This window comes from Jaminaea rosea (genome assembly GCF_003144245.1).
Source record: "Jaminaea rosea strain MCA 5214 unplaced genomic scaffold BDZ90scaffold_1, whole genome shotgun sequence".
NCBI classification, from domain to species: domain Eukaryota; kingdom Fungi; phylum Basidiomycota; class Exobasidiomycetes; order Microstromatales; genus Jaminaea; species Jaminaea rosea.
This window is the reverse complement of record NW_020289975.1, coordinates 124,752-138,984: the sequence shown is the minus strand read 5'-3', so window position 1 is coordinate 138,984 and position 14,233 is coordinate 124,752. Positions and strand designations below refer to the sequence as shown.

The window sequence follows — 14,233 nt, the reverse complement described above, 5'->3', positions numbered from 1 at the left end:
CGTCTCGGAGGGGGACGACGGTGTAGATCTGCGTGTAGGTGGGCGGGGAGGGAGAACGATGGGGGGTTAGCAGGTGGTGGGTGAGGCAGCAAGGAGGTAGGAGAAGGGAAGAACGTACCTTCGTGATCATTCCCTCCCAATTGTCTACAGCGTCGAAGCGTTTGCGCAGCTTGGCCAGATGATCATCGTGATCTTGCTCGTCCTCGACGTCCTCCTCGTCGTCTTCCTCCTCGGTGACAGGCCGGACACGATCCAGCTCCTCGTCGATCTTCTTGATCTTATACTTCGCCTCAGCGGCCGCCGCGGAAGCCGCGTTGGTCACCGTCTTGATGACGCTACGGCTCACGTCTTCGATGATACTATCGCCATCGTCATCTATGCTTGTGCCGTCCATCTGCTCGTCGACGGGAGGTGCAAGCTGATCCGTCTCACTGCTTGCTACGCCGTCCTCTTCTTGCACTCTTGAAGAGCCACCGCCTGAGAAGAAGCTCGGCAGAAAGCGGGAGAGGGTACCCTGCTTCGAGTTGGGCTTCGAGGCAGCCTTGCTCTTGCTCGTCGAGCCATTGCCGCTGCTATTTCCACTTGCCACGCTCCCGTTCGTCTTGCTCTTCTTGCTACTACTCGGCTCTGCAGCACTATCGCTCTGTCCAGTCACCTCGCTGTCCTCCCCATTCGGGCTCGCACTACCGACTCCTCTTCCCCTCTTCTTCCTCGCAGCAGCCGCAGCAGTGATCGCCTTTGACTTCTTCTCCACCTCTCTCACCTTCTCCCAGTAAGCCTCGAGGACCTCATTTGCTGTAGCTTTGAGGTTGTCCTGCGAGCACGATGTAAAGGATCATGGGTCAGCAAGCTGCGTAGCGCCACGCCGTCCGCGCAGTAGGGCAGACGTACCTCCGGCTCCCACGTATCCCAATCACTGCTATATCCAGCCCAGTGAACAAGGAATTGCCAGGCCCCAGTCTTCTTGTCCAGCTTGTGACGCAGAATGGACTCTATCTCGTACTCTTCTTCTTCCTCATCGTCGTCCTCATCGTCATTCGTGTCCGAGATCAGCTCGTCCGGGTCGTCCTCGTCCTCATCGCGGCGAGAAGCCTTGCCTTTTCCATTGCTCTTCGTCCTGTCAGCTTCTTTGTCTTTCTTGCTGGAACGTGGCGGCGAGTGTGCCTCATCATCGCTATCGTCGAGATCTGATTCGCAGATAGCGCGTCGATGCTGCTTCGTAGGAGTCCTGATCCTCGATGACGAGGAGGTTGAAGCGCGAGGAGAATCCTTGGCTCCTCTCGACGACTGTGAGCGTCGCGGACTTCGCACTGGCGAGTCTATAGCGAGGGAGGAGTGGCGGGAGGGCATGTGGGGCTGAGAAGCGGTGACAGCTGCAGTGAGCAAGAAGAAGAGGAAGAGGAAGAAGCTGCAGAAGGAAATTGCAATGAAGGGTGGGGCTTTGCAGGGTATTTATAGGCAACCTATAGGGGCGTAGCCGTGAGAGCGGCCTAAGCGTAGCCTTTGTTGTCGAATAAGCCTCCCTCCCAGCGCCAAGTGATGATTGATTAGTAGGGAAAGGGAGCGAAAGGAGGAAAGAGTGCAATCAACTCGACGGCGGCGGCCCGCTTTCTCCACGCTCCGTCGCTCCCGACGAGTCGACCCGCGTCGCGTCTGTCCCTCAATCTTGAGACGTCGCCCGTTGCCGCCATCATGGCAAGCGCGGCGGCCGCGATGGCCAGGACAGGGGGCTTGCCGTCATGTTGAGAGACTTTCAAAATCCTACTTCTGCTGAGAGAGCATCAGGTCATTGAGCTCCCTGCTGAGCTCCTGGCTGCCTATCGCTCCAATTGAGGTGCCTCAATCCTTCTCCATTGCCTGCGGTCCGTGCATCGTCTCTTTCCTCCCGTCCTGCCGTCCCTTCTTCCGCCAGGCTTGTCCCGACTCAACTATCCACTGGCTGGCTTATACTCGCCCCTCTCTCCCTCACCTCGTCACCATCACATCATCGCCCCCGCCATGGAACACGGCACAACATGTCACCTCTCGACCTGCCTCTCTCTCACCTTTCTGCCCCTCTCGTGCGCCTTCTGTCGTCAGGCCTTCTGCGAGTCGCATTTCCTCCCTGCACAGCACGACTGTACCGCTCCGGGAGCGAAGGAGTCCTCTCGCACGCTGAGTGAGAGCGAGTTGGCAAAGAGGATCCTGCGGACCTCGCAGAGGCAGAGAGGGGAGACAGGGGAAGGTGTAGGCGGGATGGGCACGGGGAGGCTGCCCTGTCAGAGGAGAGGATGTAAAGGGTTTAGCTTGGTGGTTGGGGGCAGTGTGGGCGGAGGGGAGGAGAGGAAGACGGGATTGGCTGTCAGGAGTGGTGGAGAGATGGTACAACACAAGGCGCCCAGCTGCGAGAGGTGTAAAGGGCTCTACTGTTCCAGGTGAGCAAGCTGCCCCTTCCTGCTGCTCCTCCAGCTCTATTGCTCACCCCTTGCCCACCCGCAGCCACATTGCGCCACGCTCGCACGACTGCACAGCACCTGCACCCGTGACCCAAGGCCAACAGAAGATGGCAGACGCAGAGGAGCGAAAACGCAAGGCCAGAGAGATCTTGGCAAAGAACTTCCCCTCCAGGTCAGGAGGGGCAGCAGCGAGCTCCAGTAAGAAGTGATGCTGGTCAGCCAAATCACTACGTAGCCATCAATCTCATTGGATACAATGGAGAAGTGTGGATAACGAAAGAGAAGTCAAAGCCATCGAAAATCTCTTCAAAATCTCTGCCACTACCCTACATGCGCTTCAAGGTAGCGATCCCAAGCCTCTTCACTATCGTCGAACTCGATCGCCTTGGACTCCGCGAAGGCGGACGATGGCACAGGCGTCGACTGAGCAAGGGCAGCCAAGCTAAGGTGGTGCTGCTTCTGAGGGACCGCTGTTCGACCACCATGATCGTCGACGAGAGTATGCGCCGGAAGGTCGATACTGCACGACGAGGGAGGTGAGGAGCCCTTCCCATGACGGCTCGCTACTTGCCGAGTTCCGCCTTCGCTGGATGCGCTGTCTCTCTGCCTACTGCTGGCTTCTTCTCGCCGGCCTTGCTCTGCGCTTTCGTAAGCAGCATCATCGCCATCCACCAAGACGCACAAGGGCAACTCAACACCCTCCTCCTCTTCACTCTCAACAAGCCCTCCCTCACTCCTTCCCTCCGGAGCGTCGTTGCTCAACGGCGACGACGAACGCAAGAAGCGTCGTCGAGCCCTACTTGTCTCTCTACGCTGCTTGGCGGCAGCAGCAGCGTCGTCCTCATCGGTAGAGGGAGCTGGAGCTTTGGCTTTGAACGGAGCATTCTTGTTGAGAGTGGACCGCTGCTGCTCTCCGTGATCGCCGACCAAAGACCAATCGATCTCATTGTCGAAGTCCTCGCTTGATCTGTGCAGATTCACGTCACCATTGTCATCGTCGTCGAGAGCCGAACCCGTCGACCTGGCACCGGCGTCGGCAATGCTCGTAGTGGCCTGTGAGGGGTGCGCTTGTGACTGATTCACAACTTGGCCTGTTCCCAATCGTCGCAATCCACCCTTCCTGGCGTCACTTCGCCTCATTCTGTTCCAATCCCTCGCCTCTTCAACTTGAAGTTCGGCCTCAGCTTCGCGCCGTGCAGCCTCAATGTCCAGGTCTTCTCGTCGTGTCTGCCTAGCTGGTGAGCGACGAGGGAGCGGTTTGAGGAGGCGACCAGGTGAGGGAGGTGTTGAAGGTGGAGAAGCCGAAGAAGGTGAGAGGAGCTCGTCAATCTCGGAGTTGCTGCCATCATGCAGCGCCAGCGTAGCGGCCTGGGTGCGCTTCTTGGCTTGCTGAGAGGCGATGGGGCGACTTGAGGCTGATGGTGAGGCCGCAATGGATCGGCGAGGCGATCGTGCTTGCGACTTCGCGATCTTGGCCACAGCAGCTGTGAGCGCCGGTGCCACGACCTGTCGAGAACCCGCAGGAATCTCTTCATCGTCGGCGGCTTCACCCCGCGCCTTGCTTGCGTTCGAGACATGCTGCACGCCACTGCCTGCTTGTCGGCTCTTATGAATGAAACGCTGCAGCCCGCCCATAACCTCAGCCTCTTCTTCTGCAGAGATGGCACGCTTTTTCTTCTTGCCTTTGGCTTGGCTCTGCGGCTGGGCGCGCTTCTTTTGAGGCCCATCGATGTCATTTTGGCTGCGCTGGTGACCTGTGACGCCGGTCTGGTCCGGTGAGGACGCAAGCTGGGCACTCTTGCTGCTCGAAGCGGCAGGATACGGGCCCGACTTGCTAGGTGGGGGAGCTGGTATGCCTTGGCTTACCCGGGAATGACTTGAGCTGCTGCCCGCATCCCTTGCCAAAAGATCGCGCTCCACCTCGTCGCTGGCCTCTTCATTACTGCCACCCGCTGTGCTCAATTCGTCACGGAACAGCTCCGAGCAGTCCTCCAGCCCATCAAGCTCGATCGAGTGGCCTCGCTGCCGCTCCTCTGCCATCACTATCTCCGGAAACAAGGCCGCGTCCACTTGCAGCTCAAGATCCGCCCTCGCCTGAGACCCTGCGATCTCTTCACAGGAAGCCAGCACAATCACCTTCTGATCGGTCCTGCTCACTTTACACTCGAGGTGGAAAGGCGCAGCCCCTCCCTGCCCAGTCTCTGGGTCCAGCAGACCCCTGAGCGGCGCCTTGCGAAAGTCGATGAGTTGCTCTCCGTCCGACGTCATGGTGAGCACAGTAAAGTGGTAAGGCTGCCCATCCCGTTTCGACTTGAAGCGACGCTGCACTCCTTTGCGTGGGCATTGCTTTGCGTAGACGGCCACATTGACCGGTACCGTGACGAGTCCCGTTGCTTTGTCCACACGCGGTGCGATGTTGAGCTGCTGCTCAATCGTGATCTCCAGCTCTGGTAGGGAGGCGGCTTCGTCGCAAAGTCGATGACCGAAGGGCGGGTTACGTTTGAGCAACAGCTCGAGGCGGTGAGGTTGGGCGCGAGCCACATCCCCGTAGTCGTGGATGCCAGCGCTCGCAAGGACCTTGATGCTCTTCTCTCCAATGTTGTCCAGTTGGCGCAGCACGACGGCCGAATTGTCCCACGCTTTCCCATTCAAGGAGCGTGCGAGCTCTAGACTGCTTTGTAGGGTAACCGCATCGATCTTTGCAATGGCCACATCGCTGGCAGCGCGGAGAATGCGTGGAGCATTCTTGAAGATGGCAGTCAAGTCTCCCGTTGCATTGGTCGATGATCCCTCGAAAAGGTTACTGGCCTTCGCTTCGCTCTGCAGTGACACGCCTGCGAGGGTGGCTTGGATGATGAGATTGACCTTGTCGGCCACATTGACCACTTTTGCCGGTGGGCAGCGGATCTCAGCATTGGTGCGTAGGCTGGAGTAGAAAGGTTTCTCCTCTTGGCGCAGTCGGAGGTCGGCGAACTCTCGCGCTTGCGAGATGGTGGAGAGCAAGTCGGAGACTTTAGCAGCGCGCAACTTGAGGAGGAGGAGGAGCGTCTCGAATGACACGCAGGTCCTGAGCAGGATGTCGCCCAGCTCGGTAAGGGCGAGAGAATTCTGCTGCCCATCTCCGCGCGCAATGAGCTCGTTCTTCTCAAGCTTTGCCAGCGCTTGGCGGCAGAGCATGTCGAGTGTCTCCTCGGGTGGGAGGTCTCCCCTCGTGTCGCACTCGGCCATGTAGTGCTGCGGGTTCGCTTTCATCCTGACAAATAGGAAGGTCTTGCGCAACAGCGCGATGAGCTGCTCCACAGTGCACCTACCATTACGCAGCCCGATCTCCGAATTGATCATCTCTACGAGGCTCAGGTGGAGCGTGCTCTCGATCGTCATCTTGCCAGACGCCAGCTCTTCGTAGTAGCGCTTCCTCGACTGCTCAGTGAGAATGACGGCCGTGCCTTCTGTGTCGAATGCTGGGCGACCGGCACGGCCGAGCATCTGGATCAGGTCGAGATCCGTCAGCTCTGTCCATTCACTGCCTTCATAGCGTTTGGTGCCACGGATGACGACGCAGTAGGCGGGGAGGTTGACGCCAATGGCTAGCGTTGAAGTGCAGCACAGCGCGTTGATGCGGCCCGCGAGAAATTCTTTGCACACTGTGCGCCTGTCTTCCAGGGGCAGGCCAGCGTGGTGAACTGCAATGCCATATTCGGCGAGACCTTGTAGGTCTGCATTAGTGTAGTTGGCGATGCCTGTCAGCTTCGACCACGGTAGAGGCGACTCGGACGCGATTAGCTTGGCGTAGTCTTCCTTGATTGCTCGAGCTGCTTGGCCGGTGGCTTTCCGCGTAGGACAGAAGACGAGAGAGGGCTTGCCATGGGCGTGGTCGCGAAGCACACCAAGCAGCTTTGAGTTGAGTGACGATTGAAAGCCCTGGACGATATTGCAAGGATGTGAGCAGTCTGCTTCCTGCTTTGTCTCGCCTAAGACTCACCCATTCTTCCCCTCTCGACGGGTAGCCGTAAACGTGCTTGTGGAGTGGACATGGGCGATACTCCTCGCCGAATTCGAATAGCTGAGCGCCACGGCGTTGTTGCTGATGGTTGCTGTCTCGTCGAGCACCAAGCCAAGTCGCGATGTCGCAGAGGTTGGGAACCGTGGCTGAGACGGCGACGAAGCGGACATCTTTGCCAAAAGTCTGTGTGCGAGCGATGATGGTCTCTAGTCGAGCGCCTATGACGCAAAGATATCAGAATGGGTGAGCGTCACATCGAAGCGGACTTGCTTCATGTGCACTCGCCTCTTTCTTTCTCGTGCAATGTGTGCACTTCGTCCACCAGAAAGAGCTCGAGACGGTCAAGAATCTTGGCGTAGGTCTGCCAGCTACGAGTGAGGCTGTCCCACTTCTCTGGCGTCGTGATGATGACTCTTGATTTGCGTGCGGCTGCGAATGCGGCTCGATCGGTGTCTCCCTGTTCAGCAAGAGTTGGGGTCAGAGGCTAGCCACGGAAGATTTGGGTCGACACAAAGATCGTTCACCGTGAGCTCGACAACTGGGCAGCCGAGTGGCTGCAACCGTTCAATCCAGTCTTTTGCTCTCTCGGCGCATAGAGCCTTTGTCGGCGCAACGTAGACTGCCTTTGAGTCCGGGCCACCAACGGTGAGCATCCGCATGATTGCGAGCTCAAAGAGAACCGTCTTGCCGGAGCCCGTGGGAGCTGAGACAGCAATGTTCTCATCGCTCTTGTACACCGCGTCGAAACATATGCTTTGAATGGCGTTGAAGAGCGGGAAGCCGAATGCAACTCGAAGACGATCTGGAAGCTCGGAGACTCTGGTGAGTGGGATGCCATGACGAGCTTGAAGGGCGTTGCCTGCAGTGAAGATCAGGGGAAGAATCACGGCAAACTTTTGTTCAGAATACTATCACCGCATGATGGAGCAAGAATGAGAGAAGAGTGAATGTCAAAGCTTCCAACCTTGAGTGACGGAGACAGAGGATGCTGGCTGCCTCAGGCCATGAGAGGTCGAGGGACGATTGTATGCAGGACGAGATCCTGTCGTTGACGTTTGCATAGATCGCAACTGGTGCGGTTTCACGAGAGGAGACCTTGAAGGCGGACTGGACAAGGATGACGAGGCAGCTTGAGCGTATGCGTGCGGTGTAGGAGAGCTATACAGCGATGAGGGCGCAATCTGCTCGTCGTGATAGCTCATGGACAGAGCCGGCGCGTCACTGCCAGCAAGGGCTTGCATATGGTAGTGCGAGGGCGCAACGTTGCCTCCGGAGCCTATCGGGTACGGTGCGACATGATCCTGGCTCGTATATGCTAGTGGCTGTGTAGCAGGCGCCCGAAATTGCTGACGATGAACACTGGCATTGGTGGTAGTCGGCGAGAACGAGAAGGGCGAGTCCGCAGGTTCTTCTGCTGACTGCTCTGCAACGCCTCGCCGTGCGAACCTGAAGCGCTCGAGCTGCTCCATGCCAAACCGCCTGCAGCTCGAAGATGGTGAGATGGCAAGGTGCTCAGCCGCTCAGCGCTCGTAGCCGGGGGGGCGCCTTGAGTGCAACACATCCCTTTCCGTCGCCACGTGTTGTCGCGTCGTGCAGCAGCTCCACACTGGACCCTGAGTACGAGCACAATGCTCCTCAACATATCTCAACCACTCCGATAATTCGTCAGAATGTCCGCCTCAACAGCAAGCGCTCCACCGCCACCCCTGCCTACAGCGCCTCGTCCCTCCTCCAAGGCCAGCGAACCTAGTCACGCACAATTCCTCCTGGAGCAGACACGATCCTCCCTCCAGCACCTCCATGCCTCTGGTGCTCTGGACGTCATCACCTACCGGGATGTAGAACTCAAGCTCAGTCGTGCAGTCCTTCGAGAACCCCAGGCTGCATCCTCTGAAGCCTCGTCAGACCCGACAGGTATCTACGGGGAGCGAGCAAGCGACTCCGAATCTGTCAAGCTGGGCAAACGCAACGCCTGGATGCGCAAAGCGATTGCGGAAACCTCGCTCCTGCCGACGCTCGTCGAATCAGCACTCAACATCGTCGGCGGCCCTTTTCTGGGGGACTCACAGATCGACGCCATAGTCGAGCTCGTGTCCATGTCCCAGAATAAGATTGGCGAAGCCATCACGAATCCGCGTAATCAGAAGGCGGCGAACAAGGCTGCCTTCTCTGGGTTGAAAGGAGCGGGTCAAGGGGTGCAGAGGGGATGCGCGACCGCTGGGCAGAACATTGAGAGGAGAAGGGAAGAAAGCAGAGCAAAGACTGAAGAGAAGAGAAAAGAGAAGGCGCAGACGAAGGAGCTCGAGGAAGAGTTGAAGAGGGAGAGAGAGGAGATGAGGAAGAGGACTGCAGCTCGGAGTGGTGCGGCAGAAAGCAGCGAAGCAGGACAGGGGGCGTCTGCCGCTGCTGACGAAGGCAAAGCGATGGTTTCATTTGGCGTGGATGATGCCTCTTTGGCTCAAAGCGGCTCAGCAACAGCCAGCGTAGCGGTCACGACGCTGGGAAGCGCAAGCTCGGCGGCCGTCACTACCTTCCAGCCCTTCGACGGCTTCATCATCTCGAGTACGATTGTCGCTTCGCCGCAGGATGCTAACGCAGGCAGCGAGACCAGAAGGCGGATGATGGCCGCAGAAGGGAGCACTTCTACTCTGCCACCGCTCGTCACATCGCCGCGCAGCCTTTCCACGGCCTCAACGGGCACGCCCAGCATCGCTGCAAGCACAACGCAGCAGCCACGGACACCGGGAGCGGCATCGAGCGAGACTAGCGATGCGCCACCTCTGCAAAGCTTGTCGAGCATCAGCAAGGAAGACGAGGACAGATTGCGCATGAGACAGCCGCCGCCTCTACCGCCCGCCTCTGAGGAGCAGAGGCAGACTCAGCAGCAGCAGCAGCAGCAGCAGCCTCCAGAGCGCAGCGCTCCCCTTCCTCCGCCACCGCAACATCGTGCTCGTCCTCCTGTTGGGCAACGCACTCTGGACGAGTCGGAGCGCGTTGAGGATTTAGCTGGCAGCGCCTCAGATCAGCATGCTCAGGGACCAGCGGGAAATGATGACAGCGAGAGGGGCGAAGGCGCGGCAAGCGGCGACGACGGCGCTGTGGTAGACACGACGGAGAGCAAGCAGCGCAAGAGTGGGTGGAAGAGTCGTATCTTAGGCTAAGCTGAGCCGTGTGCATCTGGTGATTATGTTGTATTCTGTCTCCAATACCAAGTTCGCTCCATCTTACCTTCTCTGCCCGCCCGCAATCTGCGTCTCCTCAACCAACCATCTCCACAGCCTCTCCGTAAAGGCTCCAGCCTCATCTGCCAGAACGGGCTCCACAGCCTCCCCAATATCTCTGGCCAGCTGAGCACCGTCCCGCGCATCTCCCTCTCCAGCACCCGCCTTCTTTTGCTGGAATTGCGTGAGTCGCTCAATGACGACCTCCTCCAACTCCGGCACCGCCTCGCCCACCGTCTCCCTTACCAGCTTGCCGACGAAGGCGGAGAGGGAGGGGAGGGAGAGGTAAGACCAGAGGATCTTTGTGTCTGATGAAGGGCCGCGTGATGAGAAGAGGTCCAGTCGATCCACCTCGTCCAGCGATGCGCGGATCGCGAGGCGACGCTCTTTAGTCGATGCGTCGTCCTGAGCCGAGGCGCCGTTGGTAGGCGGCAAGTCGTCAAGCAGGTGAGCCATATTCTTGCGAGCGCGTGATGATCCCTCAGCACCTTCTTCATCGTCCTCGCCAAGGGCGGAGGAGAAGACTGGAGCGCCTGTTGCTGCCGTACTGCCACCTGTGGCCCCTGTTGTCGTGCTTGACGAAGGCCCCGCCGCACCGCTGACCCCTGTCGCGTTCTTCAATTTCAACGGCTTATGCTCTCCTTCAGCCCCAAGGAGCACTCCAGCCTTACGCTGCTCCTCTCTCAGCTTCTTTTCCTCCTCCTCTCTCCTGATCCGAGCCCTCTCCTCCTCCTGCCTGGCACGCTCAAGCTCTACAGCCTCGCGTCGCTCATCAGCTAGGTCGTCCTCCTGCTCCCTGCGTAAGGCAACAGAGCGAGCGTGCCTCCATCGCCTGCGGTCGATATAGAAGGGATCGCGCTGGCGCTCGTGCTCATCGTCCCACCCTGAAGATCCTGCGCCGTCCGACGCAGGGGGATCGCAGCGCAGCCGCTGCGCCATATGCTCTGCTCTGCTTGCCCTTCGCTCAGCCTCGCGTTTGCCATCATCAATGATTCGAGTCCAGTGATCGAGTCGCGCTCGCTCCTGCTGGGCATGCTTGGCCAAAGCCTCCTCTGCTCGGCGAGCCTCCTCTGCGTGCTTCGAAGAGAGACGACGTTGCTCCTCCGCCTCGTCTGCCTCCTCTGGGTCCATGTCCTCGCGACGTCGCTGTTCCGCTGCTGCTCCATTGATGTCGGTCGATGAGCGAACAAATCCTGGCGCTCCATGATTGAATGATTGGGGGTCCCTCGTACCCCCACTCCCACCAAGACCGCTGGAGCCCATCGGGGAGCTGGTGTCGCGCGGTCCTGTAGGCGCTCCCATCCTTTCCCTCTCCAGTACCCTCTCTCTCCTCCTCTTTTCGTCCTCCCTCGCAGCGCTCGCCTGTCTGAACTTGTCGATCTCGCTCAAAACGCTATTGCGGTGCTCCTCTGGCAGGTCCTCGGGCGGAAGGTCCTTCAGGTGGGCGGCCACCCCGCTGCCTCCGCCGGGTCGAGATGAGGATGATGCACCAGCAGCGTCGGGAAAGAGCGTGAGGACGTCGGGTCGCTGTAAGGTGGCGATGAAAGAGGCAATGCCGTCTTTACCCGCACCATCGCGCTGCTCCTCATGTTCCTCCCGGCCCTCGCCTCTCTCGACCTTGTACTGCTCCACAAAAGCCTTCGTCTTCTCGTCTGCCTTGACCAGCAGCTTCTTTGCGGCCACTCCCTCACTTCCACCAGGTACGGGTAGCTCGAGCCCATTGAGAAGGTCGATGGCCCGCATGACCGCTTCGGGATGGTCGAAGGTTGCGAAGCCGAAGGCGGGGGAGATGCGTTTGAGAGTGAGAAGGGAACCGCATGTATTGAGCAGCTGGGTGAGCATGTTATCCGATATACCGGCGGTGATGGAGCCTACAAAGACTGTTGTAGATGCGTTTGGGCTGGCATTGGGGCCAGAGGCAACGGCTGGGCCGACGCCTGGGGGAGGTGGTCCTGGAGGGAGACCATTGACAGGTGGTGGGCCAGAGCCGATGCCGCCTCTAGGCCCTACAGGCGCCAAATTGGGGTTGTTGGGGTTCGCCTGCCATTGTTGCGGCGGCGGACGACCGTACATGGGTACAAGGGTCGAGACAAGAGGTGACGGTGATGAGGGGGAAGGAATGGAAGCAAGCAAACAGCTCCGTCGCAGACGGACAGGCCAGGCGGATGGGCGAATGGGCGGACAGAGAGGCGCGAAATCGGAGAGAGGCTGGCCGAGCTCAAATTTCTCTCCCTTCCTCATCCTCATTTCCACTGATCGCCTCATCATCCTCTTCCTGTGCCTTCCATCATGACGGCGACATCACACATGCAACAGCAGGCCTCTGACTCAGGTCCCTCCTCGACCGCAGCACCACCCTCGAAGAAGGGGTCTGGCCGCAAACCCAAAATCTTCTCCGAATCGCAAGGTCTCTCGCACCTCCTCGCTCTCGCCACATCCGCCGGCTCCTCAGTAGAAGATCGTGATCGCCAACGCTCAAAGCACAGCAAGGAGGTGATTAAGGCAAAGAAGCAGCAGGCGGCTGCGGGCCAGGAGAAAAAGCGCAAAGCTGCGAATAGAAAGACTGAGGTGGGCGCCGCCACGGGGGCAGCGAGGAGTAAGAGTGCAATTAGGGCTGAGCTGAAGGAGAAGGCGAGGGTAAAAGCTAGGGAGAGAAAGGAGAGGAGGCGAGCGGCGAAAAGTGGTGTCAAGGCGGGTGAAGAGGCAGAGGAGGAGCCATCTGACAACGATGAGGCCGAGGAGGAGGTAATCGCCGCCGCAAGTCCGGAGCTCAAGGCGCAGAAGAAGATGCTCGTGCCCGCCCTAGCGTCCTCGTCCTCGTCATCACGCAAAGTGAAGGGAGCGCCAATCAAGGCAGCCGCACCGAAGAAGAAGCGCGTGGCCTTTGCATAAACGCTGCTGCGACGCCAGCACTTGCATTCATTAGCAACGATACCCAGCTATGCTACATCAGGGCTCCATGTGGCGCTGCTGTTTCACAGCCTGCCCCCGTTTGGGCTTGCTCTCGCACCCGCCTCGGCCTCGTGCTCGGTCAACGACCATTCGAGTTCCATATACTCGGTCTTGAGCGGGGCTACGGGCGGTGGAGCACCGTCAGGCCCAGCATGCTCTCCATGGCACAGCACGCGCTGCTCTGTGCCCAGCTTATGCAGATGGAGGAAGAGGCCGCGAGCTGCGGCTGGGTAGAGGGATTGAGGGTCTTTGTGGGGCGCGGGAATGCAGACAGGAAAAGAGGGCGTGAAGGAGTTAGCGCTCGTGAGCAAAACCGGAAGGGCGAGGCGAGGAGAGGTGAACGTTGATTTGTACTCACATGAAGCGTATAGCTTTTCGACCAGCTGCATCACGCCCCATCTTGGCATGCCGCTTCCATCCTCCTTTTGTCCTGTCGGGCTGCTCTCTTTCATCAGTTCAACCACCTGCTTCTCCCTCTGCAAGCGATGCTCGATGTAGCCTTCAACAGCCTTGCGCCCATCCTCGATGACCGGTCCGTGAGCAGGAAAAATTCGTGCTGGTCCTGAAGCCGGGAGAACGTCGAGTGTTCTATTGAGGCTGGAAATGTATGCGGCCAGGTCCTCGAAGACGGACGTGCCCTGCCCGAGAACATTGTCGCCGCTGAAGAAGACGGGGTCATGTTGACTCGAGGAGAGAAGAAGAGAAAGATGATCCGTGGTATGTCCTGGGGTGTGTAGACATTGTAGCGAGGTATCGTCGCCTATCGCAAGCGATTGAGAGTGTCGCAGGTGGGTGAGGATGCGTGACGAAGAGGAAGACGCGGGGGCCGTGAAATGGGTTCCAGCGGAGAGGTGAGAAATAGATGACTCGATGTCGCCGTCTTGTTCACTATTCGGAAGTTTGCAGACCAACGGCGGCGGTAAGGACGGTTGCGCTTTTGCGAGCGTCTCTAGCACGGGCGCCAATCCAGCCACGTGATCATGGTGCCAATGAGTGAGGAGGACATGGGAGATGTGACGCTTAGGCGGCTTAGCCAGGGTGTCTTCGAAGAGCTTCAGGTAGTCTTCATCTCCTTCTGCCGTATCAACGAGGATAGTCGGAATTGGCTGCGATGACGATGATTCGAGAGGGGAGATGAGGTAGGTGTTGGTCCCCTGGAGCGTGAACTTGCCCGGATTTTGGCCGAGGAGGCGCACCACTCGCGGGGAGAGGCGCGCTACATCGGGAAGCTCGACGAGAGATTCGGCCATGAGCCGCCGTGCTTTGCTCTTGATGAGTGTCGAGAGGATGGCTGTGAGCGAGCAAGAGGTACTGAGGTGAATCGCTCATAAAGCTGCGCAGCTCACCGGCACTCGTCTTTGGTCCGTCATCGACGGCTTGTTCATCCGGTCCGGCTGGAGCCGCGAAAAATGGCCGTGGCTTGTGCGCGAATCGATGGCCTAGCTCGCCGCCCGCCCTGCATGATCACGCTCAGTCGCAGCAGGAGAGCAGTGTGTTTGCTTTCGAGTCAGGGTTGTGTGGGATCAGTCGCAGGCGTCACCCGCCGCCGCCTTGAGCCTCTCTCTGTCCGTCCACCACGCAATCAATCAAAGCCATCCATCCATCGACGGCCTCCTCGCCGA

At 58.9% G+C, this 14,233-nt stretch overlaps 7 protein-coding genes across 7 annotated transcripts; 3 read left to right on the top strand and 4 right to left on the bottom strand.

Moving 5' to 3' along the window:
- Positions 1–577: 577 nt before the first annotated feature.
- Positions 578–1,578, bottom strand: BDZ90DRAFT_1211 (hypothetical protein). The gene has a single exon (XM_025503290.1). It carries the CDS (start codon positions 1,348–1,350, stop codon positions 760–762), a length of 591 nt encoding a protein of 196 aa, XP_025364548.1. The 5' UTR covers positions 1,351–1,578; the 3' UTR covers positions 578–759.
- A 1-nt stretch (position 1,579) lies between these two features.
- Positions 1,580–2,700, top strand: BDZ90DRAFT_1212 (hypothetical protein). The gene is made up of 2 exons (XM_025503291.1): positions 1,580–2,414; positions 2,479–2,700. Exons 1-2 carry the CDS (start codon positions 1,999–2,001, stop codon positions 2,642–2,644), a joined length of 582 nt encoding a protein of 193 aa, XP_025364547.1. The 5' UTR covers positions 1,580–1,998; the 3' UTR covers positions 2,645–2,700.
- On the bottom strand, positions 2,665–7,907 carry BDZ90DRAFT_276450 (P-loop containing nucleoside triphosphate hydrolase protein; the record flags this gene model as incomplete). The annotated part of the gene is made up of 5 exons (XM_025508930.1): positions 2,665–6,356; positions 6,418–6,656; positions 6,724–6,895; positions 6,963–7,297; positions 7,403–7,907. The coding sequence occupies 5 exons, from the start codon at positions 7,905–7,907 to the stop codon at positions 2,757–2,759; spliced, it is 4,851 nt and encodes a 1,616-aa protein (XP_025364546.1). The 3' UTR covers positions 2,665–2,756.
- A 159-nt stretch (positions 7,908–8,066) lies between these two features.
- On the top strand, positions 8,067–9,630 carry BDZ90DRAFT_1194 (hypothetical protein). The gene has a single exon (XM_025503278.1). It carries the CDS (start codon positions 8,109–8,111, stop codon positions 9,597–9,599), a length of 1,491 nt encoding a protein of 496 aa, XP_025364545.1. The 5' UTR covers positions 8,067–8,108; the 3' UTR covers positions 9,600–9,630.
- Positions 9,585–11,772, bottom strand: BDZ90DRAFT_228976 (hypothetical protein). The gene has a single exon (XM_025504866.1). The coding sequence runs from the start codon at positions 11,730–11,732 to the stop codon at positions 9,663–9,665; it is 2,070 nt and encodes a 689-aa protein (XP_025364544.1). The 5' UTR covers positions 11,733–11,772; the 3' UTR covers positions 9,585–9,662.
- A 176-nt stretch (positions 11,773–11,948) lies between these two features.
- BDZ90DRAFT_257045 (hypothetical protein) lies at positions 11,949–12,551 on the top strand (the record flags this gene model as incomplete). Its single annotated transcript, XM_025507911.1, has 1 exon — positions 11,949–12,551. One exon carries the CDS (start codon positions 11,949–11,951, stop codon positions 12,549–12,551), a length of 603 nt encoding a protein of 200 aa, XP_025364543.1.
- Positions 12,552–12,634: 83 nt separating this feature from the next.
- Positions 12,635–13,938, bottom strand: BDZ90DRAFT_272607 (Metallo-hydrolase/oxidoreductase; the record flags this gene model as incomplete). The annotated part of the gene is made up of 2 exons (XM_025508775.1): positions 12,970–13,938; positions 12,635–12,858 (listed from the first exon to the last, which is right to left on the bottom strand). Exons 1-2 carry the CDS (start codon positions 13,859–13,861, stop codon positions 12,635–12,637), a joined length of 1,116 nt encoding a protein of 371 aa, XP_025364542.1. The 5' UTR covers positions 13,862–13,938.
- Between the last annotated feature and the right edge of the window lie 295 nt (positions 13,939–14,233).

Excerpts from the sequence above, each read along its gene's own strand:
- BDZ90DRAFT_1211 (XM_025503290.1), bottom strand. The coding sequence starts at position 1,350 with ATGCCCTCCCGCCACTCCTCCCTCGCTATAGACTCGCCAGTGCGAAGT.
- BDZ90DRAFT_1212 (XM_025503291.1), top strand. The coding sequence starts at position 1,999 with ATGGAACACGGCACAACATGTCACCTCTCGACCTGCCTCTCTCTCACC. Across the intron at positions 2,415-2,478 it reads AAAGGGCTCTACTGTTCCAG|CCACATTGCGCCACGCTCGC; the intron begins GTGAGCAAGCTG and ends GCCCACCCGCAG.
- BDZ90DRAFT_1194 (XM_025503278.1), top strand. The coding sequence starts at position 8,109 with ATGTCCGCCTCAACAGCAAGCGCTCCACCGCCACCCCTGCCTACAGCG.
- BDZ90DRAFT_228976 (XM_025504866.1), bottom strand. The coding sequence starts at position 11,732 with ATGTACGGTCGTCCGCCGCCGCAACAATGGCAGGCGAACCCCAACAAC.